We start from the raw sequence: 13,729 nt of genomic DNA, 5'->3' as shown, positions 1-13,729 counted from the left end.
CATTCAACGTGAACTATAATATTTGATGTGTATCTGCCTCAGTATGTGGCAGGTACCCCCGAGTCACACTGTCTTCATCTTTGCTGGCACAGAAATTTAATCAATACCTGAATGAGTGTATTCTTTAATAAGCATTTCTTCTCTTTCTCTGTTGATTCACTCAATTCTCCACACTACAAACTCCTGAACTGCTTTTAGCATCCAGAGTTCAGGCTTCCTTAAGGCGTTGAGGGCCAGACAAAACCTTTAAAATATTGGTTGAGTCCACAGTCTCCCTCATGTCACCTCTTTGCGTCACCTTCGTGGTCTGGAAAGCACCAACAGTAGAATATTTGGCTGGCGTTTGGCTTTACTTCACAGAGAGGGGTCAAAGTCTGTAAGTCTGCTGGGTGTGGGGGACTGTGTTAGAGCCAGGATGATGTATTTGGATATTCTGGAGAAAACGGGCAATTCTACACCAACACATGGGTTAGTGCTAGTTACTGTGCCCCTGGTTTTACTGTGAGGTTCTCATCATTCGTGTCTTGGAAAACCTTCCGTTTTAATGACAAAATAAGATGCACTGATTACTCAGTAACATGCGAATCTCACCTGTGATGGGTCAGGACACAGAACCTCTCCTCTTTAACAGGGCCCCCAAATCTACGTTTTACAAGCCTATATGCAAGTCTATAGCCACCTGTACCCGTAAATGTTTTAATAAGGCTCTTAATGCAGGCATTAATGCTCACCATATGAACTTTAGTAACCCTATAAAATTTAGATTTTAATAACTGCAGTACACCTGTTAAAGAGCTTTCACTATTACGTGGTGATGAGTAAAGTAAAAGCCACCTCACAGAGAAAGCAGTACTTAACACATACATAAAAGCCAGGTATCACCAAGCACCAGTACTTTTCAGTATTTTTGTCAGAAATAAGTCAAGTGCACAAGTCACTCCCAGCATCAAATGGATCGCAGCTTTAATAAGAAGGCGTTCGGTTCTCAGCGCACACAGGCCGCACCACCAGCCTCCCTAACGAAGCTGAGAGCGGGCGCCTGTCTGCTACCGGCGCGCTCCGCCAGCGGAAACCCAGCCAGCGAGAACGCCCCGACATTTCGCACACGGCCAACAGGTGTTTCAGCGTTTCGCCCCGGGTCACCGTCTTCATTAGGGGTTTGAAACTCAAACTGTCGCCCTGGACAGATGCCCTAGGCAAAAAGTCTCTGATCCTCACCGCCGTGGGGGCACCGCCAGGCAGCTGTCAATCAAACACAAGGGGGGCGGGGGTCCCAGGGAAAGCGCCCCGCCGGCGGCCCGAGGACCGCAGGTGCCCTCGCAGCCCTCGGCGCGGCCGCGGCTCCGTCGCCCCGCCGCTCCCTCCCTCGCGGCCGAGGACAGCGACGCCTTCCTCCTCCTTCTCCTCCTCTTTGGTGCCTCCAGCCAAGAGGCGGGAGTGACCCCACGCGCAGCTGACCCAGCCAGGCACTGCCTCCAGCACAGCCCGCAGGACACACCATGGGCCCAGGGGCTGCTTCGCGGCACCGCAGCGACGACGCAGGCGGCGGCCCCGGCGACTCTCAGCTGCCTCCCTGACCACCGCGACCACCGCCCGACACCCCCCCAGAGACGCCATCGCCACCGCCGGCCGCAGACTCTCGGGGCCGCAGAGCCATCTTCACAATCCGCTCGAGCTACGTCAGCAAGCATGGCGGGCGAGGGGCGGCGGGCGGAGCTGGCGCGGGAGGCGTGGGGGCTGCACGTCACGCCCAGGGCCCCTCTGCGGGAGGGACGGCCTCGGCTCGCCCCGCACAATGGCGGCGGCGGTGACGCGCCTGCGCACGGAACGCTTCCGTCGCGCCAGGGCCGACGGGAAGTGAGGTTTTCCGAGGAGCCGCCAGAAGTGTACGGCGACTTCGCGCCCCGGGTGGGCGGAGAAAGGTCTCCGGCGGGAAGACGAGTCCCGTCAGAAGAGTTCCGGCCCGGCTCTGGGAAAGAGGAATTGAGAGGAAGCGCCTACTACCTCCGGTCTCGGCAGCGGAGGCCGCCGCCACCCCGGGACGCCGGGGAGATGAAGACGCGGAGGGCGACCCGCCAGCTGCAGGAGCAGCTGTCCCCGCAGCCCCCGGCACAGGCGTCTCCCATGACGACGCGGAGAGGGCTGCGAGACTCTCAGTCCTCGGAAGGTGCGCGCGGCGGAGGGAGCGGTGCGGCCGCCGGCGGGGCGGGCGCCGAGGGGCCTCGGTCCGCGGGCCGGGAGAAGGGGCGAGGGGGTCTTGCGGGCCTCAGGGGTGGGGGTCTCTTCCCGGGCGGCGGGGCGGGCGCCATGGGGGCCTCGGTCCGCGGGCCGGGAGAAGGGGCGAGGGGGCCCCTGCGCGTCCCTGGCTGTCGCCTCAGGGGTGGGGGTCTCTTCCCGGCCGGCGGGGCGGGCGCCATGGGGCCTCGGTCAGCGGGCCGGGAGAAGGGGCGAGGGGGTCTTGCGGGCCTCAGGGGTGGGGGTCTCTTCCCGGCCGGCGGGGCCGGAGGGGTGGGCGCGATGGGGGCCTCGGTCTTGCGGGCCTCAGGGGTGGGGGTCTCTTCCCGGGCGGCGGGGCGGGCGCCATGGGGCCTCGGTCCGCTGGTCCGGAGAAGGGGCGAGGGGGTCTTGCGGGCCCCTGCGCGTCCCTGGCCGTCGCCTCAGGGGTGGGGGTCTCTTCCCGGCTCGCTTGCGTTTCAGTTCCCGCGGATGGTTTGTGACGGAGCCACTTCCATTTCCTTCCGTGCTCCGGGGAGTCGGGGTTCGAGCTGACGCGCTAGTCTGTCCCCCTCCTCCATCCGCGTGGGAGAGAGGGCGGGGGTGGGGGACGGAGAAGGGGCGCTTCGCGGGAGAGAGTGGAGACCCCGCCCCAGGAGCTGGCGCTGAGATGGACGTGAGGACAGGAGCTGCCCCTCGGCCTGGGCTGGGCAGGGCGTGTGGCCGCGAGCATGGACCATGAGTGTGGGTCAGCCCCCTCTGTCCGCGTGGCCGCGAGCGTGGGCCCATGAGTGTGGGTCAGCCCCCTCTGTCCGCGTGGCCGCGAGCGTGGGCCCATGAGTGGGGGTCAGCCCCGCGGTGTCCGCGTGGCCGCGAGCGTGGGGCCCATGAGTGTGGGTCAGCCCCGCGAATCCCGGCCCCGCGCCCACGCCTGGCCGCCCAGTCGCAGGCAGGTGAAGTCCAGGCGTCTGTGAGGTGCGCTCGGGGCCCTGTGATGCAGACAAAGAGCCCGAGGGTCAGCCCCGGTCAGCCCGGGGCACGGCTGCCGGGGCATCTGTATCTGTCAACAGCGGGCTGACGCCTTTGAAGACTTGCTGTCCATACTTTGGGTATAGACACCCAAGACCCTCTGCCATCTTCTGTTAGCCTATCGCTCTCTGGGAAGATTGGAGACTTGTTGAAGGCGAGGACCCTAACACATGGACTAAATAGTAACTTAAGGACTTGTGTTAATTTTGTTTCTCCTCCCCTGCTGGGCACCTGGTAGGCGGGCTAAGCACCTGTTACCTTGTGTTGACTCCCCCAGAGCCTGATGCAGTGAGCACTTTTTAAAAACATATAAGGACTTGATCTCTATTTTCGTAAATCTTCTCAACATTTCACTCTTCCAGCTGCTGTCTCTGCATCATTTTTGACACTATAGTCCATCTTTTTAATTTTCTTTTAAAGAATTGTTGTAAAGAGAACAATTTCATGTATTTCATAGGTACAATTCTAAGATAACCATTCTTCCCTCCCGTTTAATTTTCTAAAGTAGATTTTTCTATTGTACAGAAACAATAGCGACTAGTTTATTTTTATATTTGTATGAATTATTTATACTCTGTCCCATACAAGAATTCTGACTCCTAAGTGAACTTAAGTGTGTGTTTCTAAAGAAATGGATTATTTATATTTTTGTTATGTTTGCATATTGCTGTTAAATATGCAAAACCTGTGTCATTCTTTGCAATGTCACATATTCTGAATGTTAACTCTGGTTCTGTCTGTTCTTTAGAAGATGAACCATCTTCCCAAACTGTTTTAAGCCAAACAGACTCAAAGAAAACTGTCAGGAGAACACAAGAGATTCCAGGTAAGCGTAACTTTTTGTTTTTCTGTTTATCTGCCAACTATTTTTTATAAGCACAGAGAACATTATTTTCTCCTTTTTTAATGATTTATTTCTTTTAAAAGCAGAGTTACAGAAGTAGGGTGAGACCGAGAAATCTTCCATCCTCTGGTTCACTCCCCAAATGGCTGCAATGGCCAGAGCTGGACCCGAAGCAAGGAGCCAGGAGATACATCTGGGTCTCCCACAGGAGTGACAGGGACCCAAGTATTCAGGACATCTTCCACGGCTTTCCCAGGCATGCTACCAGGGAGCTGGAGTGGAAGTGGAGCAGCTGGGACTTGAATTGGACACCCATATGAGATGCTGGGATCACACGCAGGGCTTAACCCACTATGCTACAATACTGCACACACACACACACGCACCCTTTTGTTTTTTTTCTGGAGGGAGAGCAAACTGTCACCTACTGGCTTATTTCCCAAATGCCTGGCTTGGCCAGGGCTGGGCCAAGGGCTGAATCTGGGAGCAGGAACACAGCGCACATCTCCCACATGGGAGGCAGGATGCTGGAGTCGGCCACTGGAGCCGATGTAGAACGTGGCCATTTTAACTCTAGGCTAAACACCAGCTCATTCCAGATTTTTTTTTTTTTAAGATTTATTTATTTATTTGAAAGGCAGAGTTACAGAGAGGCAGAGGTAGAGAGAGAGAGAGGTCTTCCATCCGATGTGTCACTCCCCAGATGGCCGCAATGGCAAGGGTGCAAGCACTTGGGCTGTCTTCTGCTTTCCCAGGCCACAGCAGAGAGCTGGACTGGAAGTGGAGCAGCCAGGACGCGAACTGGTGTCCATATAGGGTGCCAGCACTATAGGTGGCGGCTTTACCTGCTACGCTACAGCGCTGTCCCCTCCAGATTTTTAAAATGCACATGACAGATGGCCGTAGTGGTGTAGCGGGTCAAGCCACTGCTTGGGATGCCCACATGCCATTGTCAGAGTGCTGGTGCAAGTCCTGACTCCTGCACGTCTGATCCAGCTTCCCGTTGGTACATCCTGAGACAGCAGACTTGGGTCTCTGCAACCCCACATGGAGCTCCAGGTTCTCTTGGCTTTGGCCTGACCCAGCCCCGGTTATTGCTGGCGTTGGGGAGTGAACCAGTGTATGCCAACTTTCTGTCTGTCCCTCTCTGTCAGCCTGCCTTTCAGATAAATCACACTTTTGGTGCTGGCATCATAGCACAGCAGGTTAAGCCACCATCTGTAACGGCTGCTCCACATCTGATCCAGCTCCCTGCTAATGTGTCCAGGAAAGCAGCAAAAGATGGCCCAAGTGCTTGGGCCCCTGCCACCTACATGGGAGACCTGGATAGTGTTCTAGGCTCCTGGTTTTGCCCTGTCCCAGACCTGGCCATTTGGAGAGTGAACTAGCTGATGGAAGATCTCTCTGTCTCTCCCTCTTTCTCTATAACTCTGCCTTTCAAATAAATAAAATAAATCTTTAAAAACAAAGACAAAGAAATACTTTTAACAGACATTAAAATTAAAATTTGGGGGGAGAGGATGCTCGACCTAGTGGTTAAGGTGCCGCTTGGGACGCCCACATCCCTCACTGGAGTAACTGGGCTCGAATTCTGACGCTGCTCCCAACTCTGACTCCTGGTAATGCTGACCCTGTGAGCTACCAGCTCAAGGCTCGAGTAGTTGGGTCCTGCCAACCACGTGAGAGACCTGAACTGGGTCCTGCCTGACTCCCAGCTTCAGCCTGGCCCAGCCTCATCTGTTGGGATTGTTTGGTGAGTGATCCAGCAGCTGGGGCTCTGGCTTTCTCTCTCAAATAGATACATAGACGATTATTTTATATATATAAATGGTTTTTTAAGTATTGAAAGTATTTTGAAAAGCTGGGGAAAAGAATAAATTCAGATTAGGGGCATGTGCCATGGTGCACACCTCCACCTGCAGCGCCAGCATCCCCATATGGGCACTGGTTCTAGTCCTGGCTGTTCCTCTTCCAGTCCAGCTCTTTGCTGTGGCCTGGGATAGCAGTGGAAGGATGGCCCAGGTGCTTGGGCCCCTGCACCCGCATAGGAGACCGGGAAGAGGCACCTGGCTCCTGACTTCCTATTGGCACAGCTCCAGCCATTGTGGCCATTTAGAGAAGGAAGACCTTTCTCTCTGTCTCTCTCTCAATGTCTGTAACTCTACCTGTCAAAGAAATAAATAAAATCTTTTTTTTTTTTAAAGATTAAGTTCAATTATTCTTTGTCTTTCAGTTCCATTTCTTTGCAATCTGCTTGTTTATTGATATAAGGAAGGTCACACAATAATAAGTGATTACAGCTCTATTGAAACTGAGCATTCTTGGTTTTTATTACTCAGATCCTGGCTTATTGGTATCTAATAAGATTACACTGTATAATTTGAACTATTCTGTTCTTGATTTGGAATCAATTTCAGTTTCAAATGAACAGTTATTTGCTCAATTAACTTATTTATTAAAAGATTTATTTATTTGAAAGACACAGCTTCAGAGAGAGGGAGCCCTTCTATCCAGTGGTTCATTCTCCAAGTGACCACAGCAGCCAGGACTGGGCCAGAGTGACGCCAGGAGTCAAGAATTTCATCCAGGTCTCTCATGTGGGTGTCAGGGGCTTAAGCATTTGGGCTGTCATCGGCTATCTTCTCCGGTGCATTTAAAGGAAGCTGGATCAGAGTTCTCTGCTATGGCCTGGGAAAGCAGCAGAAGATAGCCCAAGTCCTTGGGTCCCTGCACCTGCGTGGGAGACCCAGAAGAAGCTCCTGGCTCCGGATTGGCGCAGCTCTGGCTGTTGCGGCAATCTGGGGAGTGAACCAGCGGATAGAAGACCCTTCTCTCTGTCTCTACTTTTCTCTGTAACTCTTTCAAATAAATAAAATCTTTTAAAAAAAAAAAAAAAAAGGAAGCTGGATCAGAAGCAGAGCGGCCGAATCTATAACTAGCACTCTGATATGGGATGTAGGCGTTGCAACCAGTGGCTTGACCTGCTGTGCCATGGTACTGGCCCCTGCTTAATTCCTTTAATAGGCCTTGTTAGTGGTTTTAAGATTATAAGCCGGGGCCAGCACTGTGGCGCAGTGGGTTAAAAGCCATGACCTACAGTGCCAGCATCCCACATGGGCTATGGTTCAAGTCCTGACTGCTCCACTTCTGATCCAGCTCCCTGCTAATGCGCCTAGGAAAGCAGCAGAAGATGACACAAGTGCTTGAGCCCCTGCACCTCTCTTTGTCTCTATTTCTCTCTATAACTCATTCAAATAAATAAACCTTCCCCCAAAAAAAGATTATAAACCATCTTAGAAAAATGTTATATGGAAAGCTATAATCAGATTTTGCAAACCATTTGAAACAGCCATAATTTTGAATTTATTTACAGTAGATTCAGTTCTGTGTCCCTTATACTTGAAAAAACAAAAGTATATTAATTTTTCAATCCAAAGTAAATTTTAAGAAATTATAGAGTTAAGTGCTGGTGTAATGAAGACTGTTGAGCACCAGCCTAGAGACCATGGTAATACTGTTACAGGCTGAATAGCTTTTATCTGAAATGTTTGGGACCAGAAGTGCTTGAGATATTTTGTTCAGATTTTGAAATATTTGCCTATATATATAAAATGAGATTCCTTAGGGATGGAGCCCAAAGTTTAATCATGAAATTAATTTATGTTTTGTATAATCACTTTTTGTACATAGCCTGAAGGTAATTTTATACACTATTTTCATCATGACTTGTCATATGCAGTTAGCTGTGGAATTTCCAGTTTGTGGCATCATGTAAGTGCTCAAAAAAATTTGGATTTGGGAGCATTTCAGATTTTCAGATTAGGGATGATCAACTTGTATAGAATCAAAACTCTTGAACAGTCTTTGGAATGTGTATTAGGCCTGTATTTCAGGGCTGCTAATGAGGCACATGGCTTGCATAACGGGGAGAGAGCACAGGACTCCTACCTTGAGCCTTGGACTTTGTATTATTTATCCTGGGTAACTCACGGGGCTACTGGAGACATGAGTCACACAGGCAAAATCACTTTGTACACTGGAAAACATAGATCATAAGGGATTTGTTTTTATCATAGAACTTTACAAGAGATGTGAGGTTCATCAAATTTTGCTTAACATGTATTTCCATTTCGCAAGAAATCTTATCATATAATTGGAAATCGAAAAGACACAACCTTTCCCAGTATAGATGATGGATTGAGTGAATCTCCCCACCCCCCACCCCATGTCTTACCTGCACTATATACTGACTGCACTGTGCTATTGATAATCAGCAATAAAAATATCCCTCTCTGGGGCTGGCACTGTGGTGTGGTAGGTTAAGCCACCATCTGCAGTGCCAGCATCCATATGGCATTCCACTTCTGATCCAGCTCCCTGCTAATGTGTCTGGAAAAGCAGTAGAAGTTGGCCCAAAGGCTTAGGCCCCTGTACTTACATGGGAGACCCAGAAGAAGCTCCTGGCTCCTGGATTCAGCCTGGTCCAGCCATGACCATTTGGGGAGTGAACCAGCAAATGGAAGATCACTCTGTGTTTTCTTTTCTCTAACTCTGCCTTTCATATAAATAAATAAATAAATCTTTTTTTAAAAGAGAGAGAGAGATGTCCATATTTGGGAGATTTGGGAGACTCATTGTCTCTTCCTCTGGAAAGATACTTTTTAAAATCTAACTACAGCTACTATTTGGCATATTCCCACTTCATGCCTTTCAATAAAAGGAAAAACAATTTAGGGAATTATTAAATAAATGCTTGTAAAGTGTTAAGAAATAATTTAAATGGGAGTCACTTTTTGGTGGAGATCTGTGTTAATTAGAAGTTTAAGGATAGGCCCTTTTTCCTCGTAAAATTGTATACTTTAAATTTAACTTTGGCTTTCTTTTTCCTTTTTTTTTTTTTTAAGATTTATTTAATTTGAAAGGTAGAGTGAAGGAGGAGGAGAGACAGAGAGATCTTCCATACACTGATTCACTCTCCGAATATTGCAACAGCCAGGACTGGGCCAGGCTGGAGCCAGGAGCCAGGGACTCCATCCATGTGTTCTGCATGGGTGGCAGGGACTCAAGTACTTGAGCCACCTTCAGCTGCTTTCTCTTTTTCTCTCTCTCTCTTTTTTTTTGCTTTTCTCTCTTTCTCCTTCTCTCTCTCTTGGTCTGTCTGTCTCTCTCTCTTTCTATACACACACACACACGATGAGGCAAAGAGAGAATGGGAGAATACCTCCAATCCAGTGAGTGATTCACTCCCTAAATGTGCACAACCACTGGGGCTGGGCCGAGGCTGAAGCTGGGAGCCAAGAGCCTGTAACCCAGGTCTGCTGCATGGGTGGTGGGAACTCGAGCCGTTACTGTTGTTTCCCAGGGTCTACACTAGTAGGAACCTGAAGTCAGGAACCAGAGCTGGGTATCAAACCCTATTACAGGGAACAGGTAGACCTACCAGGCTAAATACTAGTCTTAACTAACAATTTATAAACGTTTTATTTAGTATTCTTTTCCTTTGGTGCAAATCTGGTCTGCTGAGGAAAAGCTGAATTTCTCCATCAAGACCATAATTTTTGTTTGTTTGTTTGTTTTTAACAGGCAGAGTAGATAGAGAGAGACAGAGAGAAAGGTCTTCCTTTTTGCCGTTGGTTCACCCTCCAATGGCCGCTGCGGCCAGCGCATCTCGCTGATCCGAAGCCAGGAGCCAGGTACTTCTGGTCTCCCATGCGGGTGCAGGGCCCAAGGACTTGGGCCATCCTCCACTGCCTTCCCGGGCCATAGCAGAGAGCTGGCCTGGAAGAGGGGCAACTGGGATAGAATCCGGCGCCCTGACCGGGACTAGAACCCGGTGTGCCGGCGCCGCAAGGTGGAAGATTAGCCTGTTAAACCACAGCGCCAGCCAAGACCATAATTTTTTAAAAAGAGTTATTTATTTGAAAGGCAGAGTGATAAAGACAGAAAGAGATCTCTTCATCCCCAGGTTCACTCTCCAGATGCCCAGAATAGCCAAGGCTGTGTCAGGCTGAAGTCAGGAGCCAAAAATTCCATCCAGGTCTTGCACATGGGTAACAGGAACCCAATCGAGTACGTGGGCCATCGTCCACTGCCTCCCTGGCACGTTAACAGGAAACTGGATTGGAAGCATGGAGTAGACGGGACTTGAACCAGGCATTCTGATACAATGTCTAGCTTAGCCCACTGTGCCCCAGTACCCTCCCTGATCATAAATTTCATATGGCAAGAAACTTGTCTTTGGTTTACTGTTGTCACTAGTTTGCATGAGGCTGTCCCTTAGCGAAGAAGCCTGTCTCTAGTTTTCTAGAAAAGCTGCGTCGGCTTTTGATACATAAATATGGGAATGATTGCATAATCAATCTGCTGTGTTTCACATTTTACATATTTTTAAATGTGTTCTCTTCCTGTATTAGTGTTGAGTGAAGATCCCGTAATCAGCCTCTGTAGACCCCCTCTAAGAAGCCCACGATCTGGTAAGAGATCGCTTTGACTGTAAAAATTTTTCTATAAATGTAGAGTGGTACGTGTGTTCATTTGGTTCAAAACTCGAAATGGAGATTTAAGGAAATTCACTTATAAATAATCTTTTTTCTCCCTTTTAAACACAGATGTAGGTCTGATAAGTACTCTTTTCTGCACCTTCTTGTTTCTATTTTTATTTAGCATATGTCAGGAGATTCATACCAGTATAAAAAAGACTTCCTTTATTCTTTTTAAATGTTTATTCCTTATATGTTGATGTGGTTATTTGTTGGTAACAAGACTGAGGCTTTGTGGCTAAGAGCTGCAGAGTTTCCCTGCCTCAGTTACATTTCTTTTTGACTAAAACTGTACAAAATATATTTACAATATATAATGGGTTCATGACTCTGAAAGAAAAGTATTAAGATCACTCAAATAAATCTACTTCTGCTTCATTTTCTGTGTTTATTGCATGCTTTATCATGAGAACTAAAAAGGAAACTTATCGTTAAGTTTCTGTTGCTTCTCAGCCTTCCCTTTAAGAATTACATTGGGTGTTTTTTTTTTCCAGTAGATGGTTGACTCTCCTTTTAAATGCTGTGATGATAAAATCTGTTAAGGTTTTGATGCTGAAGCTGTGGTCAAGAACCATATGATGCATTTCCTGTGCCATTCTAATCCTTTCCTTGTTCTCTCTTGCAGATTCAGCAAACAAAACAAATGGAAATACTAAAATGAGTGAATTAGGTTCGTTTATCTTTTAATTCGTACAGGTTGTTTTTGAGAGTTCTGAATATCAGTAGAATGCAAGAGTACACGTTTGGGCACTGGCTTTAGAATATTACTTCATTCGGGCCGGCGCCGCGGCTCACTAGGCTAATCCTCAGCCTTGCGGCGCCGGCACACCGGGTTCTAGTCCCGGTCAGGGCACCGATCCTGTCCCGGCTGCCCCTCTTCCAGGCCAGCTCTCTGCTGTGGCCAGGGAGTGCAGTGGAGGATGGCCCAAGTGCTTGGGCCCTGCACCCCATGGGAGACCAGGAGAAGCACCTGGCTCCTGCCACCGGATCAGCACGGTGCACCGGCCGCAGCACGCCTACCGCGGCGGCCATTGGAGGGTGAACCAACGGCAAAAGGGAGGACCTTTCTCTTTGTCTCTCTCTCACTGTCCACTCTGCCTATCAAAAAAAAAAAAGAATATTACTTCATTCATTATCTCAGCTTGTAGGTACTGTCCTTCTGACCTTACTATCCTTGCTTTTTGTTCTGTCTATAATTATCTTATTTAAATTTATATAAGAGTATAGTAACAAATGAACTTAGTTTTTATTAATATAAAGAGAATAGATTTCACATATTTCATAGGTACAGTTCTAAGACGATAACCAAAATTCCCTTCTCCCCACTCCCTCTCTCAGTCCCCTTCCTTTCTTTCTTTTTTTCTTTAATTTTTTCTAAGACGTGTTTTCAATCTACTCAATAATCACAGGCTCAGTTTGGCACTAACATGATATTCAACAAGTGAAAGGTAGGAAGACATCACACAGTTCCACAGGAGTGCATACAAGGGCTGAAAACAGCAATCACATTACAAGAGGTCTGGCTGGTTCCTATGCATCTTTTTATATTCTGTATTAACTGCCATATGCCAGAAAAAACATATGATATTGGTCTTGTCTTTCTGGGACTGATTTGTTAAAATAAGTGTAATAGTTTCCAGTTGCATCTGTTTTGTTGGAAAAGCGAGGATTTCATTTGATTTCATTTATTTATGGCTGAGTAGAATTCCATAGTGTATGTGTATTATACCACATTTTCTTTATCCAGTCACCAGCTGATGGACATCAGAGTTGCTTCCATGTCTTAGCTATTGTGAATTCAGCTGCAGTGAACTGGGGGTACAGATAACTCTTTCACAAGCTGATTTCATTCCATTTGGGTAAGTTCTCAGTCAGGAGTAGGATGACTAGGACATCCATTTATAGATTTCTGGGGAATCTCCATTCTGTCTTCCATCTGGTTGTACTAGTTTACATTTTTACCAACAGTGTATTAGAGTACCTCTTCCCCCACAACCTCACCAGCATTTACTGTTTTTTGATTTTTGGATGTTAGCCATGCTAACTGGGGTGTGGTGAAACCTCATTGAGTTTTTTATTTGCATTTCCCTGATGACTAGTGATCCTGAGCATCTTTTCATTTATCTGTTGGCCATTTGAGTTTCATCCTTTGAAAAATGCCTGTTCATGTCCTTTGCCATTTATTAAATGAATTATTTGTTTTGTTGTTGTTGAGTTTCTTGAGCTCTTTATATATACTGGATATTAATCCTTTATTAGTTACGTAGTTTGCAAATATTTTCTCCCGTTCTGTCGGTTGCCTCTTCACGTTGTTGAGTGTTTCCTTGGCACTGCAAAAGCTTCTTAACTTGATATAAACCCATTTGTCTATTTTTGCTTTTATTGCCTGTGCGTAGGGTCTTATTCTATGCCAGTGTCTTGCAGGGTTTCCCCAATGTTGTCTTCTAGTAAGTTGGTGGTATCAGGTTGTAGATTTAGATCCTTGATCCATTCTGAGTTGATTTTTATATAAGGTATGAGAGTTAGGGTCTTGTTTCATACTTCACGCATAGACGCAATTTTCCCAGTACCATTTGTTGAAGAAACTGTCCTTTCTCCAGGGATTGATTTTAGCTTGTTTGTCAAAGATTGGTTGGTTGTAGCTGTGTGGATTAATTTCTAGGGCTTCTGTTCTGTTCCAGTGGTCTACATGTCTATTTTTGTGTGAGTAACAAGCTGTTTTGATTATAACTGCCCTGTAGTATGTCCTTTTTTTCTTAAGATCTTATTTATTTATTTATTTATTTGAGAGGTAAAATTACAGACAGTGAGAGGGAGGGACAGAGAGAAAGGTCTTCCACCTGCTGGTTCACTCCCCATATGGCTGCAACGGCTGGAGCTGAGCTGATCCGAAGCCAGGAGCCAGGAACTTCCTCTGGGACACCCATGCGGGTGCAGAGGCCCAAACACTTGGGCCATCCTCCACTGCTTTCCTAGGCCATAGCAGAGAGCTGAATCAGAAGAGGAGCAGCTGGCCGGCGCCGTGGCTCAACAGGCTAATCCTCCGCCTTGCGGCGCCGGCACACCGGGTTCTAGTCCCGGTCGGGGCACCGATCCTGTCCCG

At 48.0% G+C, this 13,729-nt stretch overlaps 1 protein-coding gene across 4 annotated transcripts in view; it reads left to right on the top strand.

Moving 5' to 3' along the window:
* Positions 1–1,461: 1,461 nt before the first annotated feature.
* TOR1AIP1 (torsin 1A interacting protein 1) overlaps positions 1,462–13,729 on the top strand; it is a 37,473-nt gene continuing 25,205 nt past the window's right edge. For 2 of the 4 annotated variants that reach the window (XM_062192945.1, XM_062192944.1), the window contains exons 1-4: positions 1,462–2,167; positions 3,992–4,069; positions 10,501–10,560; positions 11,252–11,296. In XM_062192945.1, the coding sequence (XP_062048929.1) occupies positions 1,690–2,167; positions 3,992–4,069; positions 10,501–10,560; positions 11,252–11,296 (661 nt within the window). In that variant the 5' untranslated portion in view covers positions 1,462–1,689. The remainder of the gene's footprint in view (positions 2,168–3,991; positions 4,070–10,500; positions 10,561–11,251; positions 11,297–13,729) is intronic. The other 2 variants (XM_062192947.1, XM_062192946.1) reach the window with 1 other exon arrangement.

Source organism: Lepus europaeus, chromosome 5, assembly GCF_033115175.1.
Source record: "Lepus europaeus isolate LE1 chromosome 5, mLepTim1.pri, whole genome shotgun sequence".
Classification (NCBI taxonomy): domain Eukaryota; kingdom Metazoa; phylum Chordata; class Mammalia; order Lagomorpha; family Leporidae; genus Lepus; species Lepus europaeus.
This window is presented reverse-complemented; position numbering and strand designations above follow the sequence as displayed.